Genomic DNA, 21,047 nt, shown 5'->3' with positions numbered 1-21,047 from the left:
CTGTACATGAAGTGTGATTCCCTGTCATCATAATACGGAATATTAATCCCTTCCATAATTTCAATTATCTTATGGACCAACTTTAATTATTTGCCACTTTAATTAAAAAAATATTTGGAAAAGCTTCTGTAATTCACCTTTTAAAAACTTTATTGTTCAAAAAGATTCAGTCAACTCAGAGCAAAAATTCCCACAGCTACATTTGTTCCATGCATGCTCCAAATGCTTAAGTAAAATAATATTTTCATTATGTTTAATTATAACAAAAAGAACAGGCCTTGTGTCTGTGATATCTGAAGGATAACAGTAACAGCAGACATTCTGTTATCAGTAAGAGGCATTACTTTTACTTTCAGAAGCAAAAAGGAATCTAAGTTGACTATTGTATGGTATAGTACAGTATGAGATGGGTAAATTAAGAATACTCCCATTTATTATCCTAAAAGAGAATATAAGCACAAAGAAATATTTGCACAATGATTACACAAATTATTGGAAAATTCTGGTATGCTCCATCTCTGCGTGATATTTGGATACAGCTATGAACAACAGTTAAACTTGTTCAAGAACTATCAATCTGTTGTGACTAGAACATAAATATTGTAGAGGCTGTATACATGTAAACATTGCCTCTGTTACTTCACCTTCAGATACTTTCTTTAACCTCCAATTAGATACATACTGTTTATCAATTCTTTATGTTCAGCAAGGGTCTTTGCAGGATCCAGCCAGTACTGTGAGACAGAGAATTATGGAAATTAGTCACTAAACAAGGAAAATCAGTGCAGAACAATTGCAATTCTGTATTTATTGATACTTATTAGTAGACTGACACACTTGAGTCTGCTAACGGCTACCTCCTGCCTGATTCTGATCAGAGAAACACACCAGCTTCTGTGTTCCTATGCAAGTCTAACGTTGCATATCTTCTCTGGGGGTAGGAGTCTCCCCAAGAGGAAATCTTTTGGGTAAAAGCCATCACATTTCAGTCTTGTGACAAGCTGGCTCTGCAGAAGTACCATACTAGGTAGTTGTCGGTGTCTACCTGGTCAGCTATAGGTAGTATATGGATGTGCAACCTTGTTATTTTCTTTCTGGGAGATTGACCTAAGCAGGGTAACTCTAACCTACAAGGAAAGACTGGAGAGTCTTCCCATGTTTTTTGAAAACAAAAAACTGAAGGGGGGAATAGGTGTAACAGCACTTTTCCAGCACCTCAGAAACTGCACAAAAAACAAGTGTCTGAGTTTCCTTCGTGTCCACCAAGAACAAAGAAATCAGATTAACAGTAAGGAAGAAAAAATTAGTTTCAGTTTTCAGAAAGGCATTCTAGTAGTAGGGGCAGAGGACAACTGGAAATTGGCACCAATTTAGAGAGGGCACAGACTCTTCACTGGACTGCTTACAGGACTAGTTGCACAAATGTGTCAGAGATGGTCGAGGTATGCCACAACGGGATGAAATGCCCAATGTTTTTTCATACCATCTGATCAACAGACAGGCCCCAGTATAACTTCTCATCAATTACTCTGCCCTGACTTAATAAAACTTATAATAAAACTTATCCTGGTGTTACTACTGACCACAGATCACCTGTATACTTCACACTATGGCCACACAGGTCACCAGTGCCCTGGTCTTGTAATCCCTACAGCTAATTTTTTCTTCCTTAGCTTAACATTTCCATGATTCAGTTTTGGAAGAAGGTGCAGAGGCAGCTGCCAAGATGATTATTGTCTTCCTTTTCTTCAGTCCTCTTCTGTCATACACAAATTTTTTTGATAAGCTGAGATTGGCACTCCTTCTTAAAACACAAAACAAAAAGGCTGCAGAACACAGCTGCTAAAATGAACAAATTAAAGCAAACTGAATCTACCCCCTTGGTAGCCACATCTTTTTTACATGAACAGCTACAGAGACCAATGACCAAAGACTCTTCTTACTTGCCCCCCTGAACTAAACATACAGAGAATAAGAATATAATAATTCATAAAAAAATCTCCTCTTGTCCAGAAAACATCATTAATTTGACAAAATGTGAAAATAACTACTTCCATCAGCTGCTGACCCACCTGCAATAGAAACAACTGTATGCCTTTTTCTTGGCCATTACAATTCCAAATCCTGAAATGCTTATTTATTAGAAAATTTCCTAAGTTTCTAAGGAAAAAAATCATGTATATGCATCAGTATATACATCTATATATATATAAGTATCAAATATACCTATATATTTACCTAGCTATTCAAATATTAACCCTCTTAACCTGAACAGAAGTTGGGAAGGAGAGAAAAACTTATCATACTTGTTCAAACATTCTATTAGAATTCCTAACCAGAAATATAGCACAACAGGCTAACAAAGAGATTTTACAGTCAACAGGCAGCAAAAAAGGCAAAATTACTTCGCAGTACACATTTGGCTAAGTGATACAGTCATATGGTGGTCTGACCTCTTCTCAAACTGCAGTATGAACAACACACTGTCAAGTTAACTTGCTTACCATTAACAGATTTGTGTTTCACTAAGAAAGATCAAAACTGTCCTGTTTCAAAAATGAGAGCAAAATCTATCAGGAAATAATTCCTTCATTAAGGACTCCTGAACTGAAACTTTCTTCAAGGCATATTGCCTTGTAGTCCTCTTCGCAGTTTACCTTTCCATGCATAGGTAGTTCAATTATTTGTAAAAAAAATAACAGCAATCAATGGATCTTCATTCATTCATAATTCCAAGATGAGTACAGAACAGTTAGATTTCTGATTGCTTCTACACCCTGAACTCCGTCACCCATGTGATTCAATTAAAGACCATACAGACACCTGTAGACAACACAACCAAAACAGAGCTGCATTGGAACTTGTAATCCTCACTAGGCTGTATTTGGCTGACAAGCAAAATTGTATTTTTTCTATGGTCTTCTGAAGGTAATTTCTGTGCTTGTGGGAGTCAGGCAAACTTAGAAGGAAAACTGCTAGTTCAGATTTAAGGCGAATCTGAAGAGAGGAGAGGGAACAAATCTGGTTATTTGTATCACTAAACACTAATCCTCTCCTTCCCCCAAACTGAGCTACCAGGAGGAACTGTACTCCCACCCCTCACCCTTGTAAAAGACACAGCTGCTAATGAAAATAAGTGTCAGCTGGTATGAGGAAAGACACACTTCTGAGGTTACTATCATATGCCTTGAGACCTGCATGCTGCATAAGTGAAGTTAAACACTTCAGCTAAGACTAGGTTACTCCTGGGACAGAGGGTGGGGGGGAAGAGAAAAGAATTTCATCTGCCTTCTCCAGTAAATATTTAGCATTGTGGCAATGCCACAAACTCATGCCTAAAATCACTATGCAGCTATTTATTACTTCAAAGACTGCCAAAATTTTCATGAAGAATGCGAGGGGTGAGTGGAGTACAGGGAGATTCCTATGCTTTATTTTTAAGCCCTAGGTAAATGGAAGTACATGGATAATGAAAAACATTTTTCAAATCAATGTTAGACAATAAAGATGAGAATATTTACAAAACCGTGAACACTGAGGCAACAGAGCCTTCTGGGCACACATACATAGTAATGTGTACTAGATACCTGTTAAATGTTTGCCTATACATATAAATAGTATCGGGTATAGTTACAGTTTTGAGTTCACATGTTAAAGCACCAAGAGAAATGGAACAAAAAGGCAGAGTGTCCTATTAATCCATCGCACTTGTACAGCAGGTGCTGACAACAAACCCTGCATTCTTGAATGTCAAAGCAGCTTCAACATGCAGCCTCACTCTTTTTTATCTGCTTGGCAGCCTGCAAGCCACTTCTCAGTGATTTCCAACCTGCATCTCAACTGCACAGACAGCAAGAGGCTGATAATACTTATAAACAGCTCTCTGCAACAGCAAACGGGTGGAGGGCCCACTACATACCCATCCAGCTCCAGGGTATGAATTATGTCAATCTGAAAGGAGAATTCAATGGGTACAGAAGAAAACAGAAAAAATTAATGATTTTTAAATAGTCCCGATCGATGCAACTATTTAGTTACTAAAGTGATGCCTACAACATCATACAGTATCAGTTTAAATTTTTTATTTACTAAGACTGATTATAAATGTACAAGGTTATTAAAGAAAGTAATTTCCTTTTATTTTTTATGTAGAAATTAGAACAACATATCTAAGACTCTACCGTCCTTTGTATTTTTACAAATCTGACTCCCATATGAGCCAGATGTGTAACTAGTATGCACCCAAGCACTATGCACTATTTAATATTTAGCCCTTTAAAATTACTACAAACATTTTTTCTACAAATCTGGAATACTCATTCTTTGTATCTGCATAGGGTTAAACCTGGGTCAAATTCCATAAGCTGTTTGGAACAAAATATTAACTAGGTTGAAATGTTTGCTATGCTATCAATCAATAAAGTAGCTGGTGGAGTAAAATCTATCAAATTCAAACTAAAACCTGGGCTGTTGTAATCAGATTCTTCCAAAGCTGTACTCATTATGCCACACAATCCAGTTTTTGCTAACCTTTCCAACAGGAAAAACCTCGGCTTTCAAAAGAAAACCCAGTATTTTCAATTATAACCTGAAATTATCATTATTTTTTTCACAGTCTAAGAAAACACTAACAATTATAATTATGTTGTCACTTTTTTTCTGCAAATATTCAGTGCAAAGAATCTAAATCTGTCCAGCCCAAGACATCCTCATTATACAACAAATGTTTAAACCATATTGCAATTCCTATATATAAATATGTATTTAATACTTCTGGGTTTTCTTTATTAGAATCTGCAGTTATATTAATTGTATTTAGTGTTACATCACCAGTGTAATTTGTTGATCCTGCAACATTCTGAAAGGTTGTTCTTTCTGACCTTAGCTCACCTGTTGTAAAACAAAACCCAACCTCACTGCCCAGGCTTTTTTAGTCTACTGAAATTTTTATTTTAAAAGTCCAGCTTCTAATAAATATTATCAGTGCCTTTTCCCTCCACTGGCTATGCCATCTATTTTAACAAGTATAAAAATTATTTTTCTTTCTATATAATTTAGTATGCCATGCTTGTGGGCAAATGTAAAATCCATACATAAAAAAAACAAGCTAAGCACGGTTCTTTTTTTTTAAGAATTTGAGATCAAAATAGGTTGTCAGCTGGGGATAAACCACAACAACACTGCATTAAAATATGACAGCAATTCCCCAAAGAACAGACATTTTTGACTGTAAACAAATATATTTGTTAAAATCATGCCCTTTCTAAATTTAGGTTACATACATCCTGTTCAAGCTGTAACCCTATGCAATTTGGAATGGTAGCATGACAGAGTGAGCATGCTGCAGTTTCTTTATTGATCAGGCTGGATGGATCAAGAAACAACTATCCAATATATTAGTTTGCAAAGCAGGGATATGCAATTGATGGCACAGGCTTCTGTGCTCAACTGTGCCACAGAAGACCTGGTCTTTCACTGCAGCACTGTAGAAAGTTCAGCTTCACAAGAAAACAACTGCGTCTCCCCTCTGTCTCCATGTGCTCTCTGGGCTATTTAGCTGTGAAATATGTTCCCATGGGCTGCCTCCTACCTGCTGTGCTGTCAGGTCTGTATGCTCAAAACAGAGCTTCTTCATAGCATCTGCACCACGGCGTGCACAGATGGTACAGAGAAAAAGTGATGCTCTTCACATGTTAGCTCCAGAGCAGTTCACACACGTTTGCACAGCACTGCAACTGAACTAAGGAAATTATCTTGGCTGTGATGCTGAATTAACATGGTGATAGTGATTCTGTATTTGTATTTCTCCCCTTATAGCCTTAGGAGTATCAGTGTGCTGTACTTTGTGAACATAATAGCTCAGGTTAGCATTATATCAGATAAGAAAAGAAGGATATTTGTGTCACAAGCTGCTGTACAATACAGACATCCTTCCTGCAGTTACACCTTGAGCAGATTTAGCATGAGCGTTTGGTTAAGGATGGTGAGGGTAAAGCCTGACCAGTGTGAAATTGTCAAATGCAGCCAGATTTCTGGAAGAAAGAAGAAATGTTTTTATGTCACCAGACCTCTAAAATGCTTTTGACTGTCTATTTTCTGTAATAAGGAAGTATCTTTTTTTTTTTTTTTTTCTTTGTAAGAGAAGCTCTAATAGCTTTTGTGATCTGGCAAGGAAATGCCTTTGGGCTTCACAAGTAACCTTCCCCTAATCAAATTCTGCTCAGCTTTTCCTGAAATATTATGCATTAAGATTGCCATTCTCTCTTCTCTGTGGGCCTGAAGAAAATATGTGCCTCCAGCCAGAACAGTAATTAGTGTGACTATCCTCAGGCACACTCAAGATGCTCCAAAGGCTGTAGTAGGGAGGAGCACCCAAGAGCTGCAGCACAGTGGGAACAAGAAGTGAGAGGGGCAGAGGACCTGCATGGCCCTCGCATCAGTGGCTTCCCTGGCATTTACCATGGCTCCTCATCTACTAAAGGACAGATACATCACTGTGCCAGTGGTTTCCCCAAACACTAAAGCCATGAGAGACTAAACAGTTTCCTAAGCCATCTTTAGCTTCTGCAACACAGATTCTGGTGATTACGTCTCACCTGAAAACATCAGATGAGGCACAACATCCCACATTTGTGTCAGATGAAGCAGAAGACAAAATGCCCCATCAATCAGAACCCAGCTGACCATCCACATTTAGAAGCATCAATTCAGGTCTCAGCTCAGCCTACCTAAGAGTGTCCACAGTCTCTGCAGCAATGCAAAAGGCTCAGGATAAGGCCTGATTATGAAGCACAGAGATTCAGTGGAAAGCAAAGAAAACTGGTCTTTCTTTTAAAGTATTATTTCCACCAAAAAAGTATTCAAGCACTGTTAAAAAGCATGATGTACTTTGCCAACCCAAGCACCTAGAGGTTAGGAAGCATCACTGACAACCTGCAGCATTTGTTCAACCCATCTGTCCATTCAGGTGTAGTTTTATATTACAGGATCTTTAATTTTCAAATGTTACATTATTACAAAACACTTTTTATTTTTCCTTGAGTCCTGTCTTGCTCAGAGCACAAGATAGATGTAACCTATTGTCAGCTTTTAGTTTTCCAGAGCTTGGTTTTGCAAGTTAAATGCTGTCCTTTTGCCATGGAGAATTTGGAGGAACCTGGAATGTTAAGTGAAATTTGTGTAACATAACCAAATTACTACCCTAGAGAGAGTGTCATCCAATTCATGCTTTACCTTAAACTTCCCAGTCTTCCCAGTGCCATCCAGTTCTGTCAGTCTGCTACATCCAGCTAGTCTCTCCCACATGCTAATGTTGTTAACTTTTCAGGAAGAGAACATTTAATGTTATGCATTCATACACTACATAGCACAGTGAAACCTTGTTCACTGATTAGAGCTCTACTGCTACTACTAAAATAATTATGATACCACCCACATAAGAGGTAGCACACCAACACAGCACTTAAAAGACCACCTGGAAGTGCTGAGGCATGCAAAAGCAATGGAAAAATATCAAGTTCTTCAAATCCTTAATAAAAAAAACCCACACATTTCTTTTGTGACTAGGTTGCTTTCGTTAAATTACAGTTTAGTTCACCCTCCTTTATTACTCAGTTAAATAGATACAGTGTGACAAAAAAACCTGACGGACCAAATAATAAAGTCATTTCCACAGCAAACAAGCAGTGCATTAATAGGTGGTCAAACCTCCAAACATGTTTCTCTGCCTGAGACTAACTCAGGATCATGGTTTTAAAACTAATTAGCAAGGTAACCTTTTCCTCCTTCCCTGAGGAAGTCTGCTGCAAACAATCCAAAACACAATTCAAAATTCAAATCTAAGCTTCTTGCCAGCTGTTATAGGACTAATTTCCAATATAGGACAGTTTTAGCCATGTTAAGTGTGCAACTGAATATATGTTCACTGTTAAAGTACAAGGTGTTTTTTGTTACAGGGAAGCTTTTCCTTTATACAGGACATTTTTCAGAGCTTACAAGATTTCACTAAAAATATCAAGCTAGCAACATTGTCATAAAACACATAAGATGAAACACGGTAGCACCAGTTTACTCATTTACAAGATTTCTAAGTAAAATAGCATCAACTTTTAATTACCCATACATGGGCAACCAAAGGAACAGGCTTTTTCACCATATTTTGCTACAGCACAGCCCAGGTGCAAAGCCTGCATCACAAACTCGGTTGTTCAGTCGCTGTGGCAGCATCTGCATGGCAGGGCAGGTGCACCCTGTAACACGGCCCCTGCTGTGGTCTCTGGCTGTGTCTCCTGGCTGCTTCCAAGCAGCATGTCAGGACAGAGCTGATGGGTGAACTGCACTCCCACTCACCTGGGATTTCCCTGCAAAGAACACCCACAGGCAGGGCACACAGAGAGCATTCTCTGTGTGAGAACACAAGGGATGCCAGTGCAGGAGGCAGAGAAGCCACAGGTTGGCAGACCACCATGCACGGAGCTCCGTAAGTGGGCTAGCACAAAATGTGTCCCACAACATGACCAGTGTTGCTGCAAGAGCAGGCAAAAAAAGGAAGTGGGATGAATGCCTTCCTAATCCATGGGAAAATTAAGAAGCTCAGTGGGTTCCTGACCTTGGCTGGCCAGAGAACAAAGACGAAGCCGAACATTAAATTTACACCGTTGGAGCATCATGTGACAGAAAAAGGCACAAAGGCTGCATTTGTATTTGGAGAAGCTGGGTTACTAGCATTATGGCCTACAGCTCATGCACACTACCATAATACAAAATGCACTGCTATACAATCAAATCATAGAATCACAGAATCATAGAACCATAAAATGGTTTGGGACCTTTAAGATCATGTAGTTCCAACCTCCCTGGCATGGTCAGGGATACCTCCCACTGGACCAGGTTGCTCCAAGGCCCATCCAACCTGGCCTTGAACACTTCCAGGGTGGGGGCAGCCTCAACTTCTCTGGACAACCTGTGCCCGTGTCTCACCACCTTCACAGTGAAGGATTTCTTTAGTTTGAAACTGTTACCTCATCATATCACTATATGCCCTTACATAAAGTCCCTCCACAGCTTTCCTACGGGCCCCCTCCAGGTACTGGAAGACCATTACAAAGTCTCCCTGGAGACTTCTCCACACTGAATAAGGCAACTTGCTCAGCCTGTAATCATAGCAGAGGTGCTCCAGCCTTCTGAGCATCTTTGTGGCTCTTCTCCAGACTCGTTCCAACAGCTTCATCTCCTTCCTGTTTTGGGGCCCCCAGAACTGGACACAGTACTCCAGGTGGGGTCTCACAAACAAGAGAGGAGCAGAGGGGGAGAGTCACCTCCCTTGACCTGCTGGCCATGCTGCTTTTGATGCAGCCCAGGATACAGTGGCTTTCTGAGGTGACTGAGATAGCCTGGCTTTCTGGGCTTAACAATATTCTCAAGTATTAAATGGGATGTAGCTTTCATTAAGGAGATTGAGATGTATGTATGAATAAGGGATAATCTCCTAATGACCAAAATTCCAATTTTCTTAATTCTGAAGATTTAATAATGTTGAGTAATTTGCTCTTGCTGTCAAACTGAATTTCTTTCTGATTTCCAGATGGCTCAGTCCAACCCATTTTTACACTTAGACACATGAAAGAGGAGTGTGTTAAACACAAAGTAAGAAGCAAGTCCTCATAAGCACAAGATGTCAGCATTCAGAAAATGAAAAGAAATGCCTCAAGATTTCTCATTGGTTAGGATCAAAAATACTGGTTTTAACCGTCTACCCTTAGTTGATAGATGAATCTGACTTTCATCTCCATGGAGTGAAACCTGGTTAGATGCTTATCAAGGAACTAAATTTAAAAATGTATAGATTATTACACAGAAACAAAGATATACTGAGGAGAGAAGTGCGTGACTCTCAGTCTGTTCTGACTTCAGTCTCTGCATGTTCAGCTTCTGCTAAACAGAAGAAACTGGCAAACAGTTAGCCAATTCAATAATTTATTATTTTAGGTGACACATGATAGGTCACAGTCTTGTGTAGGACTCTCAGCACACTACAATGACTTTAAATTAATGATTGCTTGACTTAATTTAACAAAAAGCCAGGCATTATTCCCTTTATAAAATCAAAATATGTGAAGATCACCCTGTGAATACATTGCTGGTCCTACCTGCTGACCATCCTCTGCTTCTCACCCCTGCAGCAAAACCTTCACAGGCCATTTAGGGTGGACACTCACTCCAGACGGCAATGCCCCAAGACAGAGGCTGCTTTGGCTGAAATATCTCCACCTGCTTTCGATTTTCTTGCCTATTTAGGATGGTAATGGTGAGCCTCTGTCAAGAAGGCTGGTGAGACCACCAGCTCAAGGATGCAGGGATGGTTTAGGTGGAGTGAAAACATCATTGCCCACACCATGACTGCTGCCAGTGAACACGCAGACACTTAGACCAACTCTGAAACCAATACACTGAAACAGGCCAAGTGAAGCCAGAGAGCATAGTGCACCAAGAACTGGCTTCATGGCACAGTGTAAAAAGGGGAAAACTATTAATCCTATTATATCACAACTTTGTACTACTTATACTTTCTTCATTTAGTCTTCAACAATACTTAGCATTTATTTCTGTACCTATCTAGGTTAGTAATGGTTATTCCTTGACTTCAATGCACAAACAAATTCTTACTGGAATCCTGAGTCAGGAAATTACAGAAGTTAGTGAAAATCTGGCAATGTAACACTCGACAGGCAAATAGCACAAACAGGGCAAATCCTACATATGGAAAATCCAATTTGCCGTGTCTTTTACTCACTGTTTGATGACTTCGGTCACAGTAGCGTAGTCCAAAGTAATCTATCTCCACGAGGTTTAAGTGACGAAATACGTAGCCCAGGACAACGGACCCTTTCGTTGACTTCTGTGGGAAAGAATTTACAGAGCCTTTTCACAAAGATGCTTTGCCTTTGTCAGCTATGTGCAGTGGCATTCATGCATTCAGTTAGCTTTGTCTAAAGGGGAAAAAAAAAAAAAAAAAAAAAAAAAAAAGGAAGGCAGATCCCAGTGTCTTTAACAAAAATTTCAGCTTTACAGAAGAAAATATTTTGTCCTTCTACGTGTTTGATCAATTGTTCTTTAACTGCTATTAGGCAGTTGACGGGTCAGTAGTTACAAAATACAGAACAAACCAAAAAGTGCTCAAGGATACTCGAATAAACGTGATGCTGGAGAACCTAGCATTTTTCTAGAAAATTTCTGTTCTCTGATAAAAATCTTAATCCCCATGACATACTTTAATTCTAAAATCATACTCCTTCCAGCATAGGGCTGTCACTCAAACCATGTCAATAAAGATCCAGATGCAAAACTTTACCACTGAGATTTAAATTATCCATCATTAGCTACTCTGAAGGTTAGGTTTTTTTAGTTTTCTCTTAAAATATTTCTGATAGTAGAAGTGAGAGCAATCCAACACCCTGAATTGAAGTACTTCTGTTGTTTTCTTGAACAATACTTCATTAAGGGTCTACTTCAGAGTTTGCAAAAAATGGTGGGAACAATATTGCAAACATTGCACTGTTCAGAATGCATTACAAAAAGTTCACTTCCACCTGAATGCCTCTTATTTGTCAGTTCATCTGACAGACAACAACAAACAAACTAGGAAGATTGGGAATAAGTACACAGAATGATCCACCCTCAAACTCAATGAGAGCCTTTGACTATTATAGTCCTAAATTCCACAAGAAAATATGGACTTAACTTGTAATTAGGTTTTAGTTGACTGCTTCATATTGCGTAAACTGTTTGACTGTAGTAAAATCACTACAGAGAGAAGAAACAGAAAGAGGAAGCTATCAGATATTTTTTGTGTTATTTTACTTTTTAGACTACTAGCAAATAATTTCAAAATTAAAATTGCAAATAATATTGATTTAAAATAATTTAATCTAGCTTTGCTGTTGAAGTAACACTAACAGTGACAGTGATGATGCATCCGTTTATTTCAGCTTGTGGATTTGGTCAGGATTTGTGTCTAGTCATATAGGGCAGAGTCAACACAACAATTTCTCATAGCCATTCACACACTAAGTGAGTAAAGTTTTTTAACTGCTTTTGATTTTTATTGCTATGCTGAGAAAACATAAATGCCTCTTCATTTATTCTCTTGACACACTCTGTTGAAACTTCCACTGTTGCAGAAACAACTGGTCCAGTAGTGGGGAAATGCTGAGTAAAACCATTCAACTGGCAATGGCTGGGGATTCTCCACCCCTGCATCACTCAGCACCTCAGTTATGCTCAGCACTTCAGTTATCCTCAGCCAAAACATAGTCTGTGCAGTGGTCTCCACAGCCCTCCTGGCCAACCCCTTTCCCATCCTTCAGCAATGCCTGCATGTGCATACAACAGTGCCTTCCCAAGGGAATTGCCAGGATGAGGATCAGGTATTCCCACAACTCTCTAACCTCACCTTCCTTGAGCTTGAATTTTCCCAGCACTGAGGAGCAGGTAAGACACTGACCCTTCCTGAAACCACTGCAACCACATCTTCCATTAAGTTCTCATTTTAAGCCACATGATTTCAAGGTTTCATTCAAGCAAACTGCCTCCTCCAAGTGGAGTTAAGAAAGCGAGGTTTTTTCTGGTTAATCCCTAGATGGCTACTTCTCAGTCCTGTAATGCGTTTTTACTGCATTTGAATAAAGTTTTGCAAACTAAGAAAAGCCATCTAATTTCTCCTAAATTACAGCAAAATTTAGCAAAACTGCAAACTGTAACTATCAAGATGTTAACAATACTACATTCATTTCACATGGCATTGCAAAAGTTACATAATCTGCCTTGCATTAAGCTCAGACTTGCTAGAGACTTGCATTCTTAGAGGTAAACCCAAGTATACTTGAAAATACCATAAGCAAGGCTTTCAAGAGAGAACAAAGAATTGTTCAAATGAGTCATAACATCTTACTTTACATGTTAGTACTGTGGATTCATAAACCAGAAAGGCAAGTTTCTACTGGCTAAAGAAAACAACAGCCAGAACATTCAGGAAAGATCTGATATAATTGTTGGGCTTTCTTAAACCACAATCTTTAATCAAAAGAAATTGTTCTTTTAAAAATTATACATGTAACACTATATTCTAACATATTGATATCACTGTGTATTTAGTCACCAGAAAATAAATCTGTCTTCCACACTACTCATTGCTTTTCAGCTACAGTGAGGTTATTCTAGTTGAATATTTTGAATTTTCTCGTTTGTCTTTTATAAAGCACTGAAAGGCCAATCAGATCCATGATCAGTGTTAACTGAATTTGAAGACAAAGCAAGTTGTGCAGAACTGTCTGCCTGAGTAGGAGGCTACTCTGTCTCTTGAACGAAAAGTGTCGGTCATGAATCCTCTTTTTATTTAAAACAGAAAAAAAAAAAACCCACATCACCTCTTTTAGTCCAAGCACCCATCAGGAAACCTTTCTCCTGAAAGTAACTCGACCTACAGACTCTATCTCTTACAACCTCATAAACTCTCAGGATAAAGCAGATGAATTCATGAGCCTTTACCCCGAAAAATTCCAAAAGAAAAACCCCAGAAGAGATACCAGTGCAGTTTTCCATCACCTTCTGTGTACAAAACCAGCAAGGCATAAGGCTCTAAAATCAAAGTTCTTGGTGGTCTTTATCAGCACAGAGCATGCACCCCTGTTCCCCAAGGCAGTTGAGCAGTCAGACCTCAATTTGCACACTGCATGTTCAAGCAGAGAAGACTCTTTCAATTAGCAATGTTAAATGTTTACAAATATTACCTGGGTAAAATGACTTGACCTTAATTTGTAGAATGCATGTCTGAACGGAGAAGAATTTACATTTTTGTTATTTTATATGTGCAGACATCCCAAACACAATCACGTAACAGAAGTAAATACTTTCAGAAACTCAGGATTTAACACAATGCAAACATAATACCACCAGCTGCCCTAAGTATACATCATACAAACATACCATCCAAAACTGTAGTAACCCATCTCTCCCTCTCTCCTCATCTTTCACAGACAGCAAGCATGCCAGCCTTTCTTCAGAGGGCTTTTTTTTCTGAGAACTTCACACGAACTCAGGGACACACACACACTGACCTACCCATCTCTGTTCCCAAGATCTCAGCACAGCACATGGTTCTGGATGTAACCTGCTTCATTGACTTCTAAGTGCTGTATGTTAAGGTGCCCATAGACTCAATTCATTTTTCCTTAAGGTCAACCTAAAGCATTCCACTTAGAAAATGGTATTGTAGAGAAAGACCCAAAGGGGCATCTTATTTTTATGGTTTTCCAGTTAGTGTATCTGTCCTGATACATAAAAAATAGCTGTAAAAGTCCACATAGTGACTAACTCTTTAATAGAGGGAAGACCCTTGTAGTAGGGCCTCTAGCTAGTTAAACCTTTCTGCCTTGTAATTACTGCCTGGAGTGCAGTTTGAGGCTTTTTCACACATTTGTGCTGGTCTGCTTGACTTTGAGAAAAGATACATAGAGGAAAAAAGTTTAACATAAATATTTTACAAAATGTTTGGCTTATGAGAAACTACATCAGTTCTGTGGGCTCCTTTTCTGGGGTAGATACTAGCAAATACATTTACTTGGTACAGTAAAGCAATTTGTACAGGCACATGAATCATAAATGTTCTGAGCAGGAATGACCTGTGAAGACAACAATGGGCAACTAGCTCAAGGAAATAACTAATAAAAAGACACCTAATTTTGAAAATGTAATTTAAAACTTAAAAATGCTTTAAGACTCTCATCAGACACGAATGATATTTTGTATAAGGGCAGCAACTATTTCTGTGTTAAAGGATTCCAGCCACAACAATTTTATTTTAAAATCTGTTAACTAACTTATCCCCTAATGTTAACACTATCCAGTTCATTAACACTGACATTTATGATACTACAGATGAGTTACCAATAATAATGCATTTCAACTTTTTACAGAAAAGAGCTCTTCTGAAGAACTGAATAACAATGAACATTCGTATTATTCTCTTGCACTCTGAACAATTCCTGCATCAAAGAAAGAATCCATTATAATAATAATAACATCATTCAAAAATTCAGCATAAAACCTTTGGAATAGTGAAGATGCTGGGTTACTACTATTTTTCAACTTTTTAGAAAATACCCATGCACATACACAGCTGTATGACCTGTTGTACTTCTGGCAGGCAGGGGCTCTGTGCATCCTGATTAGGGATGCTCCAGAAATAGACCACAAGCACCTGGTGAGGCTGAAGACGAGTGCATGCAAATTTATAATACAGGCACTTTGCATTCACTCTCACAAATTGGAATAATTCTTCATTAATATGGAAGACACGTCCCATGGACCCTGCAAAGGCTCTGAGACTGGCAGAGGCCCTTGTCCCTCTGAAGCTGCGAGCAGCTCCGTGGTTGAGCAGAGCTCCCACGGGTGAGCAGGAAAGGAAGAGAGGGGGACAAATAAGGAAAAAAAAAAGTATCCCTCTCTATTAAACAAGCCTTTCAGATCAGACATATCTTTGACTCTTCTACATCTTTTTCTCTGCTATAAGTGTACCCCAGTGAGGGAGCCCTGCTGAGACATTTCCAAAGGCAGCTCAGGAGGCCTGTAAACCAGAGGTGTCCCCCAGAGGTGGTGCAAGTCAGAATAAAGAGGCTATAAGCTTTCCTCAGCAGAAAACGACCAAAGCCCACCACCTCTATGCATGCAGGGTTTGGAGACAGAGTGGTTTTGTGCTCTGTCTTTTGGGGAAGACTCACCGAGTGCCACATTGCTGTTCCTGGGTGGGCAGAGTGATCCCCCCACTCTGCCTGCTCTAGTAGAGTGGCAGAGTAGCCTGCAGGGCAGCTGCATGTTGAGCTCCCTCTCCCCACCCTGCCAGGCATCCCAGGGCTGGGACCTGATATCTCATCCTCCACCCTGCTCACCCGTGGGAGCTCTGCTCAACCACGGGGCTGCTCGCAGCTTCAGAGGGACAAGGGCCTCCGCCAGTCTCAGAGCCTTTGCTGGGTCCACGGGATGTGTCTTTCATATTAATGGAGAATTATTCCAATTTGTGAGAGTGCGTGTGAAGTGTGTGCCTTCTAAATTTGCGTGCACTTGTCTTCAGCCTCACCGGGTGCTTGTGGTCTATTTCTGGAGCACCCCTAATCACGACGCACAGAGCCCCTGCCTGCCAATAATAAAACATCATCGTATTTTCACTTGCTGCTCTCCTACAGCCTAGTCAATCCATTTCTTTCCACCCATGAATTTAAAAACTGATACTTTTGGTTCTGAATTCAATGGGATCTGCACAACAATCAATCAACACAACTTTTTAATATATTAACTTGTAGTTATATATGAGAGTGCTTATTTTCAGTTTAAGATTTACCTGTGTTGGAACACATTTTCAGTGAAACATACTGTCCTTTAACAGTGTAATGATGATTTGCCACGTCCCCAAAAAGCTTATCTAAAATATTGCATCATTTTTATTAAAATATTTAATTTCCAGTTTGGTTGAGTTTTACTTCTTATTTTAGCTGACACTAGAAAATTTCTTATTCCTGCAATCTTGGCAGAAGGCAAAATTTGCTATCCTAAAAATATGTACATTCCTTTTCTGTAAAGCTTTGATAACTCAGTTGGCACTTTGCTTCCCATAAAACTTATTTGATTCTCCTGGAAACTTAATTCTCATTAAAATTTCTCATGATAATCATATCTAAGGTTGAAAAAAATTGTAACACTTTTTTTTTTTTTTTTTTTAAGACATTCCTCAAGAGAAAGCAATGGAAGATATACTTCAAGTATTTTTCTTCTAAGACTACTTCTGTAAATATGCTTATTAGCTAACCTCACACACAGTAAAAAAAGTCAGCATATTTGCACCAGGAGAGGAGTACATTATCCATTCGCAGGCTGTAATGGCTGGTAATGGGGAACTTTATACACCTTCATTCTCTCATTCCCCTTCTAGAATTTCTGGCTGTCTTGAAGAGCTACTCTCCAGTGCTATGCACTGCATGGGGTCATATTACCATTTTACTGGTTCTGGGCTACATTCAGCTTTAACAGCCTTGACTGAAGAAAATAAAAAAGCCTTTCCATGGGAAAGGAAGGACTCCAACAGACCCGCGGCAGCAGAGGGTGATTAAAAGGACTTATCTGTCACGGCTTTCAGCTGCTCGTCGTCACCCTCTTACCAGTGCTGCCTGCCCCCACTCACCCCCATGCTTACAGCGAGCATGCCTCATTCAGCTGTCAATCAATTCCTGAATCATTCAGCCGTCAATCAGTTCCTTAATCACAGCAGAATTCAACCTTGCCTTTTCAGATAATACAGAATCTGAGCCATATGGTTTTTTTGAGGAATGATACCCTTGCTCATAAACAAACACATAAGGCAAGTGGAACATCCAAATAATGGCACAAAAAATTAAAATTTAAGGCATTAGAGACACTTGCGAACTGCTAATTCACCCTCTTGCATTTATGTACTGTGCCAGTGTTATTACCACCAATTGTTCCCTCCCACCCAAATCACACAGGACTATTGTCATTTTCTCCTTGGCATCTTTCCTCATTCCTAGCTGCCAGTCCTGCAGATCCTTAATTATATCTACCTACCACATCAGGTTCTCTGTTATGTTTTGGATTTTTTTCCTGTTTTCACTAAGCACTTACAGTTCTTTGTCCTTTGCTACCATCTCTTTCTTTCCAGATACCACTCTCCATGCTTATGTTCCCTTGTCACCTACATTGCAACTTCCCTCAGCCTGTCATCCACACTGGTTCCTGCATATACCTTTAACTCCCTGTGCACTGAACCACAGGCCCTTCCTCCCCCCTCTACTCTGACCTTTTGCTTATCTACTTCTTCACTCCATTTCATCAGTATAGCCCTTATCCTCACACAAAACAAGCCAGGAAATTTCTCTGCAGTGCTGGGTTGCAGGCCAGGTAATGCAGAAACACAAATTAACACCTCCAGATGAAAGAAAACTGTTTCCAGCTCTGCCCAAACTCAAGCACCAGAAACACCAATTACACAGATGATGCAGTGGCCGCAGGGAACTCACAGGGTTACATTTTGAGGAAATCTTTCCTCGGTGAAATATTTCAGCATCACAAATGGGATTTTTGTGGGCATATATTTTAAAGAATAGGGACCAACACATCTCTGGCACGGTGACCATGCTAGTAGTGATTATCTCCTTCAACAGCTTCTCAGGCAAAATTTGTCTGGGTTTCTTTTTCTTTGACAGCTAATTTTTTTCCTTGCTTCACTGTTCTTAATATCCAAAGTGCTTTGAATGGGTCTTTGTGAATGAGCAAAGAGTTAAGAACTTGATGACTGGCAACCCTACAGATAAGCAACTTCAGTAGTGGAAAAAACCCTCTCCCTAGCACCTTCCATTCAGAAGGATCCCACAAGCCTTTGAAATCAAATTTATATCTGTTTCCTCAGAGATTTTATTAAGTAGTCAGTACTATTCTGAACTAGTTCTTGGGCACGGAGCAGTAGTGAGAACGCAGCTTTCTTCTTCTGAAAAAGTAATGCACGAAATATCCTCTGTGTTTTTATGGGAAACTGTGGCATATTTTATCCGCTTGTTTTTAGTTTTGTTTTGTTTTGTTTTGTTTTTCTTCCCTGTGACCTCCATTCCTTCCCCTTTTAGTAATCTAACCTTTCAAGTGGTAACTTGATGTTAATCCAAATGAATCAGATGAGGACAGGTTTTTTTCCCTGCTTATTCACACTTTGTTCCCTAAAATGGTTAGTGTAATTTGAAGTGTCTTTACACGTTATGGAAAAACTGCATTTATGTAAGAATACAATTTTCATGTTCACGTACACGGAGCAGTAGGTCACTGCTCAACCAGTCAACATTCAGTAGCTACAAGACCAGCAATACTAATTCTGTGTTCAAAGTTTACAGCACGTAGCATTTCAGACAGCATTCTGAAAAATCTTCTTATTTTGTATGCACTGTGTATCTGCAAAGATAATCCAGAATATTTTTCTAAAATCGTATGTATGACATATCATTATTAATTTGTAGTCACCAATAAAAATAAAATTACTACAGTCTTTTATTTATAATAAATGTTTATAATATAGAGGTTGTTGGGGAAAGATGTTTTTAAATAAGGATACGAACCAAAGGAACTGCTATACCTTGGCTTTGAAACTTATTCCTAGAGCAGATGTTTTTCTTTGTTATGGAACATAAAAGAAACTGAGCACCTTATCCATTGTATAATCTGCTATGTATTTTATAAACATATGTGAGAGAATATACATTGACATATATAGTGGCTGTCTACTTGTACTAACAAAAATGTTCCAAATACTGAAAAAACAAAAATAAAACAAAAACCTTACTTAATCAGCACTTCTGTAATACATCTCCATGTAGAGAAATATAAAGAGATTGTATTCCTGTGCTGTATTTGACTAATTTCTTCACACCCAGTTTACAGGCAGCTAGGTGATAAACACTGTAGAACTAGACCCTTCTTTTTCTACAACTAGTACAAAACTAACAAATGTGTTAAGAAAAGTAGTCACAGAAAGGTGTTAACACCCCAATGATCATAGTCTAAATATTGAGACTAATGAAAAACACATCTTTGCAACATCTTCAATATCAGACTCAAGAGGTTAATTAATAAAAAGCCTCAGGCATGACATCCTTTGCTAGTGAGGGTGGGTATCTGCTGTCCTCTGTGAGTCTGCTCACACATTTCACGCAGGAAGGAAAACACTTTTAAAAACAGTTTTCTGAATACAGACATGAAAACACAAACTTATTTCACATTAAAAAATTTGATCACTACAAGATGACAAAAAAGCACTTAGATGACAAAAAAACACTTAGAACCTACAAGTGATGTGAAAGTCATTCCGATTTTTCACTCAGAGGGAATTTTGATAGAGTGAAAACTTGATACACAAAACAGTATGAATTTTATTACTGAATTCTGAGTCAGAGAATTGTAGATTAGTTTAGATATAGGATTTCAAGCCCTAAGCTTGAAGCCTCCATGTAAGGCCAAGAGCTGCTCTCAGTGGAGTTAAATGTCAGGAGATTATCACCTTTGTTCAGATCCAAGCAATAAGCAGCTCCCGGCTCCCTCCCAGGAATCTAACTGAATAAAAACTGCTTATTGCAATAAAACCAGAATACACTATGAAACTCAAGACTGATGGTAAATCATTACTGTATTGTCATGAGTATCCATCAGAGTACCTACAGTTCTCTTGCAGCTCTACCCTGCCACACTAGATAAACCTCAAATTACCATCCTTTGAAGTTAATTAATTTAAAGTGCTGGATGTGCCCAGCGCACTTCTTTCACAGCAGGCAAATCCTAATATGTTCTGCAGAGCAGACCATTATGTTTCAGATAGAAAATCACAACTTTGATTTTCAGCTTGCTTGAAATGTACCTGTTATATCAATTTTTTAAAACCAAATTATTCATCTCTATTCTGTGTTGAATTCAAGATTTTGGCAGCATTAGTTTTGTTTACATTAAATATAGCTTGCTGTGTGACTTGGACATGATGCTTTTCACACTGAAATCCAAGGAAATAAAAAAAAAGAGTAGGAGGCTCACATCCTTCAGTTTTGATCTGATTGGTTGGGGATAAAATGTGGGTTTCTAAGACTAAAATTAACAGCATATTCTGCACATCTGAATAAAGTAATAGGCTCTAGGTTCCCCCTTGCATTTTAGTTGAGGAATTATTTCTGTAAGTTTTTAAGGCATGCCATTTCTTGTCGACCTCAACCATGACTCTACTTATACTTTGGCAATGGGGAAGTAGATGTGATTATGACTAGGTAGTGCTTCTTAAAGCACTGTTTTGAAGTCAGTGACACTGATATTCCAGAGCAAAACATTACTAAGCACCTTCTTATAAAATAAAGGGTTTTCATTTTTGCATAATTGTTTTCTGGTGATACAAACTCTTACTCATAAAAATTCCATGCAGACAACAAGCACAATCAGGACTGTTACATGAGACAACACCC

At 38.9% G+C, this 21,047-nt stretch overlaps 1 protein-coding gene across 3 annotated transcripts in view; it reads right to left on the bottom strand.

The window, feature by feature from the left end:
• Positions 1-21,047, bottom strand: part of EPB41L4A (erythrocyte membrane protein band 4.1 like 4A) — a 125,143-nt gene that overhangs the window by 69,889 nt on the left and 34,207 nt on the right. For all 3 annotated transcript variants that reach the window (XM_071731957.1, XM_071731958.1, XM_071731959.1), the window contains exons 2-3: positions 10,793-10,897; positions 683-734 (exon numbers count right to left, since the gene is read on the bottom strand). In XM_071731957.1, coding sequence (XP_071588058.1) covers positions 683-734; positions 10,793-10,897 — 157 coding nt within the window. The remainder of the gene's footprint in view (positions 1-682; positions 735-10,792; positions 10,898-21,047) is intronic.

Source organism: Heliangelus exortis, chromosome Z (assembly GCF_036169615.1).
Source record: "Heliangelus exortis chromosome Z, bHelExo1.hap1, whole genome shotgun sequence".
Classification (NCBI taxonomy): Eukaryota; Metazoa; Chordata; class Aves; order Apodiformes; family Trochilidae; genus Heliangelus; species Heliangelus exortis.
Note: the sequence above shows the minus strand (reverse complement) of the source record. Positions and strands in the feature narration are given on the sequence as shown.